Here is a 17461-nt window from a genome sequence, read left to right on the forward strand (position 1 = left end):
AGGGCCACAATATGACCTTCCCAAGCTCATAATGGCATTAATTACAGCAAGATCTCACTGTACGTAGGAAGGTACATTAAAAGAAAGTCACCCCACAATTAGGCTATCCATTTAGAGTTATTTCTGCACTTGTCTGCAACTATACATGAAATTGGTGCAAGAACATTCTAGGCTTTCAGAGGGAAATTGGACCACAATTTTTCACCATTAGATTTTTTTTGTTATTCTCCAAAATGGCAATCTTCAACAGAGTTCAATGTAAGAACAGATAGTATTGTTAATGTGGACAACTCATGACACAGGCAACCTGACTGCATTGCACAAAATGATAGTTAAAAGGGGTAATAAAATGCATTTTCGCCTGAACCCTACAATCCACAGGTCCCACATTTTGCCCACACATTATGTCCTGTATTATGTTAGCTGGCATTAGCTAGCTTGGCAATTCAGTTCTGTCTTAGCACTGATGAGTTGGGAAATTAAACAACATCAGTCAGGTTTGTTGTAGTTTCTCTTCCCTCACCTAATGGTGCACAAGGCAGACTTTCATCTGTTCACATAGCAAGGATTTTTTTTGCCAGGAACAGGTCGCTAGCCTGTCTCCAGAGGCTTTTAGTTTGAGAGACGCCACACCACATCAAGTATGGCTGACCACGAGCCTCTCCCACTCTTTACCCCAGCCATTGGTATGTTTGGAAAGACTTGCAGGTTGGCATTCAACCTGTTAATTACAGCATTTAAGACATTTGGACAGGTACATAGATAGGAAAGGTTTAAAGGGATATGGCCAAACACAGGCTAATGAGACTAGTTCAATTTAACTCTGCATGGATGAGTTGGGCCAAAGGGCCTGTTTCCATGAAGTATATCGGTCTGATTCTGGTTGGTCATATTATCCATCAAGTGCTGGTGTGGGTTCCGAAGTCATGATGTGGAGATGCCGGTGTTGGACTGGGGTAAACACAGTAAGAAGCCTCACAACGCCAGGTTTAAGTCCAGACAGTTTATTTGATAGTAAACCCACAAGGTTTCGGAAACACTGTTCCTCCGCCAAAGCTTGTGGGTTTACTGTCAAATAAACTGGTTGGACTTTAACCTGGTGTTGTGAGACTTCTTATTGTGGGTCTCAAACCCAGAGCTTCTGGCTCAGAGCAAGGACGCTACACACGGTGCCACAAGACCTCCAGTCAGGTTTGCAAAGAGTTTTAGTTATGCAGATAAGGAGAAATAGTTTCCACTGGCGGAAGGAACATCTGCAAAAGTGCTGGGGGTGTGATGAAGAGAACTTTTTTTAATGCAGCGAAAGGATGCAGAGCCAAAAATAAGTCCCAAAAGAAAAGGCTTGCAGGGGAGGAAATTGCAGACCTGTTGCAAAAGAGTAGTAAATGGCTCTAATTGGAGAACCCTTTCAAGGAGCTGACAGAGACATAATGGGACGAAGAGCCCACTTATGGGCTGTAATATTGAGTGATGCAACGAATCGTGTGCTAAATAAACTGGCATGGCCCATCAGATAAGAATGTCAGCAGATTCAACCATAGTGCCTCAACAGTAGAATAACTTGCCAACAGAGTTCTGAGCTGTCCACTGCACCTCAGGGAGATCAACACATCGGGAGAAGAGACCAGAAAACTGATGACATATTATTGCACAGTTTGAATGGACAAATTAACGTAGATTATTTCTTTTATAAGCCAATCTCCTGAACTTTATCGGACTATTGATTTTTTTTTTCCCTCCCCTTAATTTGTTTTTATATACAGGAACCTTGTACAGTTTCTCCTTTTCTCCAGGAGATGTTATTAAGATCATAGACTTAATTCCAACTGAACTCAAAGCTGCGGTGCTGGAAAGAGGTCGATTGAGGAAGACAATTTTGGATGTGCCCCTTTTCTATAAAGGTGAGTAGTTTGCTTGATGTTTGCTTGAAATGATTATAGTTTCTTAATTCTTAATTGTGCTGAAGTGGTCTTTCATTGACATGCTCCTATTGTGGGTAGAAGTAAGTAATAATAGCTGGTGAGTCCACAGTGGCACAGTGGTTAGCACTGTTGACTCACAGCCCCAGGGACCTAGGTTCGATTCCTGGCTTGGGTCACTGTCTGTGTGGAGTTTGCACATTCTCCCATGTCTGCATGGGTTTCCTCCGGGTGCTCTGGTTTTCTTCCACGGGTTAGGTCAATTGGCCATGCTATATTCTCCCTCAGTGTGCTGATTAGGTGCATTGACCTGAACAGGCGCCCTGGTGTGGTGATTAGGGGAATTTCACAGTAACTTCATTGCAGTGTTAATCTAAACCTTACCTGTGACTAATAAATAAACTTTCAAACTTTAATGGACCGGAGTGTGGCGACTGGGGGATTTTCACAGCAACTTCATTGCAGTGTTAATGTAAGTCTGCTTGTGTCTAATAAATAGACTTTACTATAAAAAGAATCAGACACTGTTCACCTACTAACTAAATCCTCCAGTGAAAGGTTTTATCAGCTCGTTACAGCTTTTCCCCTTCAGAGCTTCCCATGTCATTTTAACGTTGTCTGTCACGCACAGGATTCGACACTTGCCAGTTCTGTTTTTTAAATGTCCCATTTATGATCAAGTTGCTTCGCATTGTGAGCTTGATGAGATAAACCATGCCCATTGCACGCTTTGGGTTCATGTCAGTGTGATACTGCACTCTACAAGGGGTGATCCCCATGCCTGTATCGATTCAGGGGGGCATTACACACACAAATTGAAATTGGTCTCAGGAGCCTGTTTTATTTTTATTTGTGGTGCCTTCAAAAAAGCAGCCTGGAAAAATATATCCACTCTTTCTATCATTGCCTTTTTCTGGAGCTTTACCCAATTATATTTGTATGTGGTTAGTTTACGGTCTATGGATCCCAGCCTCAAATTGGTTCATAGATGCCTTAAGAAAGTAGGAAAGCTTTGGCAGACGGTTCGACGGGAGATAGATGTGTCACCTCTGAGTTTCCAAAGTTGACAAATGAAGCTATGTTTAGAAAGCGCAGAGAGAAAACTTCATTTTGAGACACATCAATTCCTATATAAAGCTGCCAAACAGCAGAAAGAAGAAAGCACTGGTTCTCTCTCCTGGATATATCTCCATCGCCCTTCAGTATTGCTCTTGTTTGCAACCTTATGAAGGGTTGATAATCAAACCATTGGTTGGTGCTGTCTTCTCAATTAATCCTTACAGATTCCTACGTAACCAACTTGATGGATTGAACCATCCAAAAACATGTCAGCCAATCTCTCAATTCTGTGCTTATTTGCTCCAAAGGCAGGCACGCAACTGGTGGTTCTTGCTGTAATAAGTGTGAAGGCTTTGCCCTCCTCTGTGAAATGGGTGGGTTGACATCTGCCATCAATGTTAACAATGAGGGATGGTGGGCTGAATCTTGCCTCCTACTGTGTGTGTGAGATCGAAGCAATGTTGGATCCCTCACCTTACCCCCAGATTTGGTTTAACAATAAATCGTATTGTGCAGCATCAGGAGGTAAATGGAGACATTGGCCAGGATCTCACGTTGCCCAGGTGGGTGTGCCCCAAACCCAGAAGTGCATGAAACCAGCTGAGAGGATGTCAAGTCCTGATGTCCTCACACACTTGAGCAATATTTTGGTCGCAGGGCGAGCGGAATCGCACACATCAATAATCAAGCAGGAAATTTAGTTCATTAAGGGGCCAATTGAACACTATTTGGCCCGTCTACTTTTACAGTTATCAGGCAGGCCGATTGGCCAGGTGACATTTACATTTTAGCTGCAACCTGGATCCAAGGTGGAATGAAATGTCTGGGCTTAAATAAAATTGAAAAGGTGTCCGGGAACTGAGTTTGTGCTTGGACCTGCTGCCTAACGCTCTTTGCAGGGTTCCCCAATTGCAATTTCTTATTGGACAGGTCTGCAGCTCCCGGGACAACTCCGCAGTGGCTGTCCACCTGAGGGAGTACATCAGAAAGGCCAGCCCACACTCTCCCTTTTCTCAGTGCCCACCATCTTCCTGCCCTCTCCGGCAGCATTGAGCCTTACCCAGTGCCCATTTCTCCCTGCCTGCTTGTTAATTGGCCAGCCAATGTGTAAACATCATCTGGGGCAGATCATGGCTGGGAGCGTGCCTCATGTCAGCTTCCAGACCAGCAGAGTGTGCATGAGGTTTTGATAATGTTATAATATAATTATATATATATAGTCATAAATATGTAGTATGATACTATATATTGTAATATATATTTGCTTCATCAATTTGTCAAACTGGCAACATAATTTAATGTCCAGATCGCAAAATCCACCATTCCTCCACTCTCTTAGCTTTTTTATTGTTCAGCTATAAGACATGTGCATTGTTGGCTGGGCCAGCAATTATTGCCCATCCCTAATCACCCTTGGACTGAATGGCTTGCTAGGCCATTTCGGAGGGCAGTTGAGAATCAACGACATTGCTGTGGCTCTGGAATCACATGTGGGCCTGACCAGCTAAGGACGACAGATTTCCTTCCCTAAAGGACATTAGTAAGCGAGATGGGTTTTTCCCACAATAGTTTTATGGTCATCAGCAGATTCTTAATTCCAGACATTTTTTCTTGAATTCAAATTCCACCACCTGCCGTGACGGGATTTGAACCCAGGTCCCTGGAACTTTAGCTGAGTTTCTGGACTAAGAGTCTAGCAATAATACCACCAGGCCATCACCTTCCCACCGGAGGGTAAGTGACCTACAAAATGAATGCGAGGGCTCCCTTGTTGTTGAGGATAATACAAGGTTCCTTGCTTTGCACTCACAGGAACTAAAATTACCAAATAGTGACGGTGCCCTCGAGAGGACTTTAACCCTCATATTTGATTTTACTTCTTGTGCCAGTAAGCTATAACAAAGAACTTTAATCTAATACAATACAGATAGTGAACGTGTTATTCTGAGTGAACTAGCATGCAATGACCTCACAATGATTATGCTGGAGTCATTTCCTGAACATCAGCTTGAAATTAGGCCTTTCTGGTTTTAGCACATACTTAATGCGTTCGCGTGAATTCATTAATCTGCCATTTGAACAGAAGTGTTAGCCAATTTATTTTAAATGAGCCGATGTCTCCATTAAGCTAGAACATAAAGGATTTTCACAGAGACATGTCCCTCTGTTATCGGGTACTATTGCGCAAACGTCTTTTCACAACACGTATCTTAGCTGAATAGAAGTGACAGCCAGCTGGCATTCAACTCGGCTATCACCGTCAGCACAATACAAGCAGAAATTAAACCATTAGGATTCAAAATAGCAGCTATAGAGCACTCAGGGTTCACGGTGCCAATCCACCAAGTCAAGTCATACTATCAATCAGCTGGTACTTTATATCGGCACATTACTGACTATCAGTTTCAATCTAAATGTTCTAAGATTGGGACATGCACTCCCAGCCCCGAGTTGGACTTTATTGTGTCCCCTGAGTCCTCTCTGCTGCCCCCAGTGCACAGTGTGGCAGATGCCAGCTGACTGAGGGCACCCCTCCAGAATCCCCCTCAGAGGTGAAGGTGCCAAGTTCATGCTTATGTAGAGCTGTTGTCAATGGTGTGGGTGTGACCTCATAGAAACCCTACAGTGCAGAACGAGGCCACTTGGCCCATCGAGGCTGCACCGATCTCGCCTCCCGGCCTATCCCCATAACCCCATGCATTTAACTTAGCTAGTCCCCCTGACACGAAGGGGCAATTTATCGTGACCAATCCACCTAACCCGCACATCTTTGGACTGTGGGAGGGAGCTGGAGCACCCGGAGGAAACTCACGCAGACATGGGGAGAATGTGCAAACTCCACACAGACAATGACCCAAGCCAGAGAGTGGCGACCAGGAGATTTTCACAGTAACTTCATTGCAGTGTTAATGTACTGATGTGGAGATGCTGGCATTGGACTGGGGTGGGCACAATAAGAAGTCTCACAACACCAGGTTTATTTGGAATGCTTTTGGATGAAGGAGCAGCTCTCAGAAAGCTCGTGATTCCAGATAAACCTATTGGACTTTAACCTGGTGTTTTGAGACCTCTTACAGTGTTAATGTGAGCCTACTTGTTACACTAATAAAAATAAACTAAAATAAACACACAGACTGCTATGTCCGCTGCATCAAGCACATATTCAGTGAGTTGGGCGTACTTTCCTTTTAGCTACATTTACAATACTGCCAACACCCAGATTAAAGGATCAGGAGAGATTTCATTGAGGGATACAAAAGAGGAAAGACGTCAGTTACCTGAGGGACTGATGAAACTAGAAATCATAGAAACCCTACAGTGCAGAAAGAGGCCATGTGGCCCATCAAGTCTGTACCAACCACAATCCCACCCAGGCCCTATCCCCATATGTTACCAACTAATCCCTCTAACCTACACAACCCAGGACACTAACAGGCAATTTAGCACAGCCAATTAACCTAACCCACACATCTTTGGACTGTGGGAGGAAACGAGAGCACCCGGAGGAAATCCATACAGACACAGGGAGAATGGAACTGGGAAGTGACACAGGAATGTGGAACTGAGCCACTTCAGATCAGCCATGATCTTACTGAATGGCGGGGCAGGCTCGAAGGGCTAGATGGCCTACTCCTGCTCCTATTTCTTATGAATGTGCAAACTCCACACAGACAGTGACCCAAGCCGGGAATCGAACCCAGGTCCCTGGAGCTGTAAAGCAGCAGTGCTAACCACTGTGCTACCGTGCCGCCCTTAAACTGGAATTGTTCTCCTCAGGGCAAAGGAAGTGAAGGGGATATTGAATAGAGATGTTTAAAACCAGGAAGATCTTGATGGAGTAAATAAGAAGAATTTGTTTCCCAGGGCAGAAGGGTTGGCAAGAAAGAATGGGCACAGGTTCAAGGTAATTGGCAAACGGGTGAGACATCAGGAGAAAAATATGCAGCAAGTTGTTAGGATCTGGAAGGCGTTAGCTGAAGGATGTTGGTAGGGGATTCAACAACAAGTTTCAAATTGAAAAGGGATGAATCCTTCCAATGGGAAATATTCTGGAGCTCTGGGGAAGAGCAGGGAAATGGGACTGAGCGATTGACTTCTTCAAAGGGCCAGCACAGACACATTAAATGGTCTTTCTGATGTGGTCATTGTGACTGGCTATACTATTTGTTGCTATTAATAATTTTGCTATTAAGATATAAAAATTAAACCTTTAATTGTTGATTCGGGAAAACAAGAGGAGAGCCAAAACATATCGTCAGAGAATACTGCTACTCCACTTATTTCCAAGTGGGAGTAAATCCTGTCTCAAGGAATCCTCTCCAATAATTTCCCTAGCGCTGACGTCAAGCTCACCGAGTTTCTCCTTACTAACTGGAGTGCCCGAATCGGACTTTTGTGGAACATGTCCGTTTCGCGCCGATTCTGGATGGGCGAACACGGTGGCAAAGGGGGAAGTGTCGGTGAGGTTGGGCGTGCAGCCCATTAAGTCAATTTAAACGCACGCAAACTCATTTACGTGGCCATCGCAACCATTTCGGGTGTGGTCCTGATCGTGACTATTTTCGGGCCTTGGTAAAGGCGGAACTGGCGCGGAGGCAGGTGCGAATCGCACTACTCGCCTCACACCCGACTTTACCAAGTTTTCACGTCCAAAAATGGGGACAACTTGATGTGAAATAGGGCCGATTTATACGCACACATGCATACACGCATGTATACATGCACATATGCACACAAAATACATGTGCACACACAAGCACATACATGCACACACATGCATATACATATGCACAGACGTACATACACATCCATACACATACACACTCAATGCACAGTTCATACACAAATACTCTTAGCACGTCTGTAGCTTTCACTGCCAACACATCGGATATTCTCTTTTGCTTTACTGTCAGTAATTAGCTCTCTTTATTATTCCCACACCCATACATAGTTCACTTCTGTGGCAGAATATCAAACTCCAATGGAGCGATTGATACCTGCTACCAGCTACCAGCTACCAGCTTCATGTCGGAAGACTGAAGCAGTCCAAGACAGAGTGCACTAAGACGAGGTGCAGCAGACCAGATGCAATTCCCATTTTAGCAGCATCTCTCTTGGGGGGTCATCATTTTTAATATTCCCATGTCTAGGTGCAGTCTAAATTTAAAACCACACAGAAAGGATCAAAGAATATCACTGTGCAGTACTTCCTTGTGACAATATCTTCTCATACCTGACCGTACTGGCACAACCTGTTACTGCACAGGGTCGCTGCAAAGTCAAATTTAAAAGTAGGTGGAGCTTTAACTTGCGCTGATGTGGAGCTCAGATGGCACCATGTTCCTGGTAAACACAGAAAAACTGTAGCGAAACCAGTGGATAAATGAGTAACTTAATAAGTCATAAGGAAATAGGTTTTTGTCAGGCACCCAGCAGCACACAAGGAAGTATATTAGTCTTCATAAATTAAAAGGATTCTTTTATTCTCTTCTGATTTTCTGCTTCCTGGAATCATAGAATCCCCTACAGTTCAGAAGGAGGTCATTCAGCCCATCGAGTCTGCACTGACAACAATCCCACCCAGGCCCTATCCCTGTAATCCCACATATTTATCCCACTAATCCCTCTAACCTAGGCACCCAGGGACACAAGGAGCAGTTTAGGATGGCCAATCAACCTAACCCTTGATTTTTGATTTGATTTGATTGGATTTGATTTATTATTGTCATATGTATTAGCATACAGTGAAAGGTGTTGTTTCTTGCACGCCACACAGACAAAGCATACCGCCCATAGAGAAGGAAACAAGAGAGTGCAGAATGTAATGTTACAGTCATAGCTAGAGAAAGATCAACTTAACGCAAGGTAGGTCCATTCAAAAGTCTGATGGTAGCAGGGAAGAAGCTGTTCTGGAGTCAGTTGGCATGTGGCCCCAACCTGCATATCTTTGGACCATAAAAGGAAACCAAAGGACCCAGGGGAAACCCACACAGATACAGGGAGAATGTGTAAACTCCACACAGACAGTGTCAGGGATTGAACCCAGGTCCCTGGAGTTGTGAGGCAGCAGTGCTAACCACTGTGCCACTGTGCCTCATCTCAAGCCTCACATCCTGTGAGTATAATTCTGTAATAGGCACAATTTCCAGTACTTGTCCCAGATAGCTATGAACCACATATAAGAATACGCAGTGAACATCACCAGACTATTTTTTTGAACAAAGAAGACATCACAACTGAATCCAACATTGTGTTCCATAGATATAACTCTTGGGGCTAAAGGGATCAAGGAATATGGGAGGAAGGCGGATTCATTTGTGGGACATGGGCGTCACTAGCTGGCCAGCATTTATTACCTATCCCCAATTGCCTGAGGGCATTTGAGAGTCAACCACATTGTTGTGGCTTTGAGTCACATGTAGGCCAGGCTAGGACAGCAGATTTCCTTCCCTAAAGGACATTAGTGAACCAGATGAGTATTTCCAACAGTCAATGATGGTTTTACAGTCATTAATAGATTCCTAATTCCAGATATTTCTTATTGAATTCAAATTCAACCAACTGCCATGGCAGGATTCGAACCCGGGTGCCCAGAACATTATCATTGTGGAGACACAGTGGAACACATCACGAGTCACCTTCGATGTTGTGATTTCCACCAACACTTTAATCTATCCTGGTGCCTTGATAACAATTTCTTTTCCAATAGAGTCACACATTTCCTCAGCAACTTTAGCTTCTGATTTACAAGCTGCAGTTTTCCTGGACTTTGGCAGCGGTAGAATTTGATCATCAGAATGGACTGGAACTCAGGAAACTATGTGGCTCAGAAGGGCACTGTTACTAGACGCAGCATAGTTTGCAGAGACTTGCTATCATGACCTCACATCCCAGCCTAATGCAGGCAAATGTTGAAACCTGGCTCATCTAGTCAAGTGTTAGTGTCAAGTGTGTCTTTTTCATTGTGCCATGAATAAAGAATTTCAGCAGAGAAGTTGAATCGTCACCACCTCTATCTCTCCATCAGGCAGGTTACCCGCTGTTTTTCACAGCTCTGTGAAGTATTCATCTCAACCTGCCAAGGGAGCCTTATTAACCATACTTTCATCATCATCGAGAATAATTCTGTTTTTAGTACAATAAATAAACCCACATTGGTTTAACTTTGTTAAAAAGTTGATCACCTAAGCTCTGTTGAAGCTAATAAAACTCAACAATGACCTGTGGGGATGACAAACACTGAAAGGCCTGGATAGAGTGGACATGGGGAAGATGTTTCCATCAGTAGGAGAGACACGGATCCGAGGGCACAGCCTCAGAGTAAACGGACAACCTTTTACAACCAAGATGAGGAGGAATTTCTTCAGCCAGAAGATGGTGAATCTACGGAATTCACTGCCACGGAAGACTGTTGAGGCTAGATCATTGAATGTATTTAAGACAGAGATAGATAGCAAGGGATCAAAGATTATGGGGAGAATACGGGAGAATGGGGTTGAGAAACTTATCAGCCATGATTGAACGGCAGAGCAGGCTTGATGTGCTGAAAGGCCTCATTCTGCTCCTATATCTTATGGGTCAGGAAAAATGGGAGATAGTGAATCTCCTCAAAGTTTATCATATTCTTTACCCTGCTGAATAAATTGAGGCCAAAAGACAATTGCAACAAGCACTTCGATTGGCGTTTTAGAAGTTGTAGAGATAAAAAAGATTTTACAAGACCGTTGGAGAGAATAGGAGGAGCACCACAAAATACTGTATAGTCTAATGGTGTGCTGTGTGTAAACATGGAGGGGAGGCACTGGGCTTGAGGGAATGACAGAGATGCGATGGGTCAGGTGGGAGATGTGCACACAAGGGAGAGAATTTTTTAAATGTGGCATTGCTTGGCTGGGAGCTAGGGTAGGTTCAGTGAGGACATGGGTGGTGGGTGATTGGGACTGGGTAGGGGTTTTGCATGGCTTCGCATTGTGTGGGTGGCCAGTCTGGAGTGTGGTTAAGCAGTCAGGCCTAGTGGTAACAAAAGTTATTTTGATGATTTCATTACCAGTTGAGCTTATTAAGTTATGTGACGTGACAGAGAAACATAGAAACACAGAAATTAGAAGCAGGAGTAGGCCATTTGGCCCTTCGAACCTGCTCCACCATTCATATTGATCACAGCTGGTCATCAAATTCAATATCCTGATCCCCCCTTCCTCCCATAAGCAGTGATCACTTTAGCCCCAAGAGCGATATCTAATTTCTTCTTGAAATCAGACAATGTTTTAGCTTCAGCTTCTTTCTGTGGTGGTGAATTCCACACACTCACCACCCTCTGAGCAAAGAAATTTCTCCTCACCTCAGTTCTAAAAGGTTTACCCCTTATCCTCAAACTATGACCTCTAGTTCTGGACTCCCCCACCATCGGGAACATTCTTTCTGAATCCACCCTGTTAGAATTTTATAAGTTTCTATGGAATCCCTTCTTACTCTCCTAAACTCCAGTGAATATAATCCTAACTGACTTATATCAACGTCATCATTATAGAGGGAGCACAGCAAAGGTCTACCAGGCTGATTCCTGGGATGGCAGGTCTGTCGTATGTGGAGAGACTGTGATCAGCAACTCATCTTGGAGCTAAACATCTATCATCTACTGATGATGCTGTTTATTTAGCAACAGTGACCCTGCAGCTTTACCTGTGAGCTGGCCCAGTCATTGCTGAGTGAAGCAGCAATCCATCCCTAGAGCACAATAATCCATCCTTAGAGCACAGTGGCACAGTGGTTAGCACTGCTGCCTCACAGCTCCAGGGACCCGAGTTCAATTCTGGCTTGGGTCACTGTCTGTGTGGAGTTTGCACGTTCTCCCCATGTCTACGTGGGTTTCCTCCAGTCTTCTCCCACGGTCTGAAAGATGGTTAGGTGCATTGACCTGAACAGGTGCCGGACTGTGGCAACTAGGGGAATTTCACAGTAACTTCATTGCAGTGTTAATGTAAGCCTTACTTGTGACTAATACATTTAAAAAAACCTTAAGCTTTAACATAGCAATTCAGTAATGCATTCTACAAGGGCTTCTACAAGTAGTGGCATAGTGGGTTAGGACAACTGCCAGCAGGATTCCGGGAACCCAGGTTCAATTCTGGCCTCAGTTGACTGTTAGTGTGGTGTCTGCACATTCGCCCCGTATCTGTGAGGATTTCTTCCCAGAGTCCGAAAGACCTGCCGGTTAGATGAATTGGCCACGCTAAATTGCCCCTTAGTGTCCCAAGAAGTCTGGGTCAGATGGATTACTCATGGGAAATGTGTGGGGTTACGGGGATAGAACGGGAGGAGAGGGCCTGGATGAAATACTCTCTCAGAGAGTCAGTGCAGACTTGATAGGCTGAATAGCCTCTTCTGCACTGTAGGGATTCTATGACTCATAAGGTTGCCTCAAAAACATCTGAAATGATGAATGGGTCCCCTTAAAATGAATAAATTCAGTAACTCCATCTCATTAGTAATAACATCAGCATAGTGCAGGGCAAAAGTCATCCCAAATACAAGGGATGCTTTTGTTTTGTTGAATTAAGAAATGTTTTGCTGATTATAATCGTGTTTTTATAGTTCAGTCAAAGTTCTTATTCTTTGTTTACCTCTTCAATGGGCTGGTATTAACGTGTTTCAGTTTATCTTGTATGTTAAGGTTCATGTACTTGTTTGCTGTTCCTGTTTCTGCCCCACACCCTTTTTCCTATTGTTTATAACTTCCTTGTTTTTTTCTATTTTTATTTCTTTACAATGCCCTGCATATTAAAACTTCCTTTGGAGAGGCCTCAAAACTGTCCCGAGCTCAGCGGTGAGCGTGTAAAGCTGAGTATGCAGAAAATCAAACTATTCCTCAGTGCTCGCCATCATCTCCCCTTTACATAGTTCGCCCGCTTGGGATTACAGATCTACTTAGATTCACCTTCAGTCATTAAGACAGCAAATTGCCACTTCTCAATTCATTACATTTCAAAGATCAAAAAAGAACCAAATAAAGTACAGCACAGGAACAGGCCCTTCAGCCCACCAAGCCCATGCCAATCATGATGTCCTAACGAAATGAAAAAAAACCTTCTTCCCCTTACTTGGTCCAAATCCATCTATTCCCCCCCTATTCATGTATCCATACAGATGCCTCTTAAATGCTGCCATTGTGCCTGCTTCCACTACCTCCTCTGGCATGGAGTTCCAGGCACCCACTACTCTCTGTGTGAAAAACTTTCCCCACACCTTTCCCTTAAACTTTGCCCCTCTCACCTTCAACTTGTGCCCCCTTGTAATTGACACTTCCGCCCTGGGAAAAAGCCTTTGACGATCCACCCTGTCTATGCCTCTCATAATTTTATAGACTTCTATCAGGTCTCCCCTCAACCTCATCTTTCCAGTAAAGACAATCCCAGTTTATTCAACCTTTCCTGATAGCCGACACCCTCGAAACCTATCACCTGCCCTCCTCTAGAGCAGGTGTCCCAATCCAAATTGAAACCATGAGTTGGATTTAAATTGCTCAGTTGCGCTAAGTCAGAGAAGGTAGTTTCAAGGTAAATTTTCTGAGCTTGCACCAGAGTGCTTTGCTCTTGGTCTCTTGGTTCTTTCCTTCTGCAGCACATTCTCCACTTCAGCAGGCCACAGGAAGCGGGCAGAGCCATTAACTATTCACACCATCTCAGTGCAGAGGCATCCCGGGCGCAGTGTTTAATTTAGCAACCACGTACAACTCAAAATTTATACTGAGAATTGATGCTATTAAAGAAAAATCCTAAATTATATCCACAGCCCACAGGTAAACTTGGGCAAAAAGTGCTGCTAGTTTTACACTGACATCTTCCATATTCCACAAGTAGACTTGACAGCCTTTTTGACCTAATTTGACCTAATTTGATTTGATTTATTATTGTCACATGTATTAGTATACAGTGAAAAGTATTGTTGCACGCTGTACCAACAGAGCATACCGTACATAGAGAAGGAAAGTAGAGGGTTCAGAAGGTAGCCTTACAGTCATAGAGAAAGTGTTCTTGAGGTAAGTGTTGTGGAGTGAATTTTCCCATTCCGCCAATTGTAGCTGGGGAGGGGCGGACCACGGAAAGGTCCTTGGGCAGAAGTTTCCGGTTTCGGGGTGAGCGCAGCCTGAAAATTCCACCCTTTGAGTTAAATTGTAATGCTGGTGTTTGCTTTAGAACATAGAAACACAGCACAGTACAGCACAGTACAGGCCCTTTGGCCCTCGATGTTGTGCCAAGCTATGTCCAAACCCAAGATCGAGCTATCCCATTCTCTATCATTCTGGTGTGCTCCATGCGCCTATCCAATAACCGCTTGAAACTTCCTAAAGTGTCCGACTCCACTATCACAGCAGGCAGTGTATTCCACATCCCAACCACTCTCTGAGTGAAGAATCTACCTCGGACATCCCTCCTATATCTCCCACCATGAACCTTAAAGTTATGCCCCCTAGTAACAGCTACATCCACCCGAGGAAATAGTCTCTGCATGTCCACTCTATCTATCCCCCTCATCATCTTATAAACCTCTATTAAGTCGCCTCTCATCATCCTCCGCTCTAAAGAGAAAAGTCCCAACTCCCTCAACCTTTCCTCATAAGACCTATTCTCCAAACCAGGCAGCATCCTGGTAAATCTCCTCTGCACTCTCGCCAATGCTTCCACATCCTTCTTATAGTGAGATGACCAGAACTGCTCACAATTTAGAATCATTGAATCAAACAGTGCAAACAGAGGCCATTCAGCCCGTCAGGTCTGCACCGACCATAGTCCCACCCAGGCCCAATCCCCATAACCTCATGCATTTAACCTAACTAGGCCCCCCGACACTAAAGGGCAATTTTGTACGGCCAATCCACCTAACCCGCATATCTTTGTGGGGAGAAACCAGAGCACCCAGAGAAAACTCACACAGACACAGTGAGAATGTGCAAACTCCACACAGACAGTGACCCGAGCCGGGAATTGAACCCGGGTACCTGGCGATGTGAAGCAGCAGTGCTAACCACTGTGCCACTGTGCTGCCCTTTTTTTCAAGAAGGTTAGTTCTGACTGGTAGACTCCAGCCAGAAAAGGGAATTTTTTTCAGAGCGGCATGGGAAAAGCTGCTGTAAGATTCCAGTGAAATGTCCAATTGTAGTTAATATCAATATGGCAATATTTTAACCCATCAAAGTAAAGTGTTAAATGGCCTGATCTGTTTCTGGCTTTACACATTACGGAGTGTGGTACTAAAAAGTCTTAAAAGAAAAAAATGCTATGTTCAAAACTAAGATAACATAATTTTGCCGGTTTGTGAAAAGATGAGGGTAATTGTTAACCCTTGGGCAACGATATGATTACGGCAAAGATATGGTAAATTATTAATTTAATTATAGCTCTTCAAAAACGTTAGTTGCAATAGAGGACCTTTTTTTTATTAGTTCGTGGGACATGGGCTTTGCTGGCTGGCCAGCATTTATTGCCCATCCCAAGTTGCCCTTGAGAAGGGTGGTGGTGAGCTGCCTATTGGAATGCATCCTCCATTAAATATATAAGAGAGATAATTACAGAAAAACATTCATTAAACTCATGCCAATTCTCTTACTCTTTCTGCGCAACAGGATTTCTTCAATCGCGTGCAGAGAAGGGAAAACACGACACTCAGTCAGTGCAGCTCACTCTGATTTCATTTCTGATGCTCACTTCAGACCTCCTCCTGCCCCAGTACCTGGCCTCATTCTCCCCAAAGTCCGAGCCAATTTATCCCTTAACCAGAGTCACTAAAGTTGATTATCTGGTCATTAGCTCATTAGGCTTTTTGGGACTGGCTGGGTACATGATGCAGTCATCTTTCAGTTGGCTGTCATATTCCCTGAATTGCAACAGCCATCACATTCAAAAATACTCATTGACTTTGAGACATGCTGATGTCATGTAAAGTGCCCCATTAATACAATTAATACTGCCAGGGACCCAGGTTTGATTTTGGCCTTGGGTGACTGCATGTCTGGAGTTTGCACATTCATCATGGAATCCCAACAGTGCAGAAGGAAGCCATTCAGCCCATCAAGTCTGTACTGACAATAAAGCCACCCAGGCCCTCTCCCCAACACACCACATATTTACCCCACTAATCCCTCTAACCTATGCATCCCAGGACACTAAAGGGTAATTTAGCATGGCCAATCTACCCAACCTGCCCATCTTTGGAATGTGGGAGGAAACTGGAGCACCCGGAGGAAACTCACACAGACATGAGGAGAATGCGCAAACTCCGCAAAGACAGTGACCCGAGCCAGGAATCAAACCCAGGTCCCTGGAGCTGTGGGGCAGCGGTGCTAGCCACTGTGCTACCGTGCCATCCTTCTCACCATATTTGTGTTAATTTCCAACGGGTGCTCTATTTTCCTCCCACAGACATGCAGGTTTGGTGGATTGGCCATAATAACATGCCCTTAGTGTACAAACATGTGTAGATTCAGTAGTTTGACCATGATAAATTGCCCTTTCGCATTCAAAGATACTTAAGTTAGGTGAATTGGCCTTGATAAATTGCCTTTAGTGTTCGGAGATGAGTACGTAAGGTGGATTAGCCATGGTAAAATAGGGTTACGGGGATAGGATGGGGGAGGAGTGAGGGGGTGTGAGGCCTGAGTAAGGCCTCCTCCTGCACTGAAGGGATTCTATGATTCTGTGTAGCGTCTACTTTGTTTTTCGAATAAATGGGTGATTTGTTTCAGTGCATGGCCTCTATATTTTTTGACGGCCGCACATGCGCAATAACTTCCAAATCATCACGGAGGGAACATTGAACGTGAGGTTTTCTTTTTCTCCGTCATTAAGAGGTGGTGACACGGTGGTACAGTAGTTGCTGCCTCACAGCGCCAAGAACCCAAGTTCAGTTCCTGGCTTGAGTCTGTGCAGAGTCCGCATGTTCTCCCTGTGTCTGCGTGGGTTTCCTCCAAATCCTCAGGTTTCCTCCCACATCTGAAAGATGTGCTGGTTAGGGTCCATTGGCCATACTAAATTCTCCCTCCGTGTACCCAAACAGGTGCCGTAGTGTGGAACTAGGAGATCTTCACAGTAAATTCATTATAGCGTTAAGCAAGCCTACTTGTGACACTAATAAAGAAGCTTAAACTTAGCATGTCTGCATGGGTTTGAAAAGATCCTGAAGACTGTGCCATTTACATGTTCAGATCAGCCATGATCTTATTGAATGGTGGGGGCAGGCTCGAAGGGCTAGATGACCTACTCCTGCTCCTATTTCTTATGTTCTTATTTATTGCCTATCCCAAGTTGCCCTGGAGGAGGTGGTATAGCTTGATTAGGCCCCATCTGGTTCACAAATATCCTTTCAGGAAGGAAATCAGCCATTGTTCCCTGGTCTGGCTGACATGTGACTCCAGATCCACCACAAAGTGTGGTTGATTCTTAATGACCCTCAGGATGGGCAATAAATGCCAGCCCAGCCAGCTATGA

At 44.3% G+C, this 17461-nt stretch overlaps 1 protein-coding gene across 1 annotated transcript in view; it reads left to right on the forward strand.

The window, feature by feature from the left end:
- LOC145346394 (protein THEMIS3-like) overlaps window positions 1-17461 on the forward strand; it is a 62383-nt gene that overhangs the window by 14802 nt on the left and 30120 nt on the right. Inside the window, exon 2 of the mRNA XM_080193551.1 lies at window positions 1764-1901. Within this exon, the coding sequence (XP_080049677.1) occupies window positions 1764-1901 (138 nt within the window). The remainder of the gene's footprint in view (window positions 1-1763; window positions 1902-17461) is intronic.

The sequence above is a fragment of the Carcharhinus amblyrhynchos genome, chromosome 8 (genome assembly GCF_965287045.1).
Source record: "Carcharhinus amblyrhynchos chromosome 8, sCarAmb.v2.hapA, whole genome shotgun sequence".
Classification (NCBI taxonomy): Eukaryota; Metazoa; Chordata; class Chondrichthyes; order Carcharhiniformes; family Carcharhinidae; genus Carcharhinus; species Carcharhinus amblyrhynchos.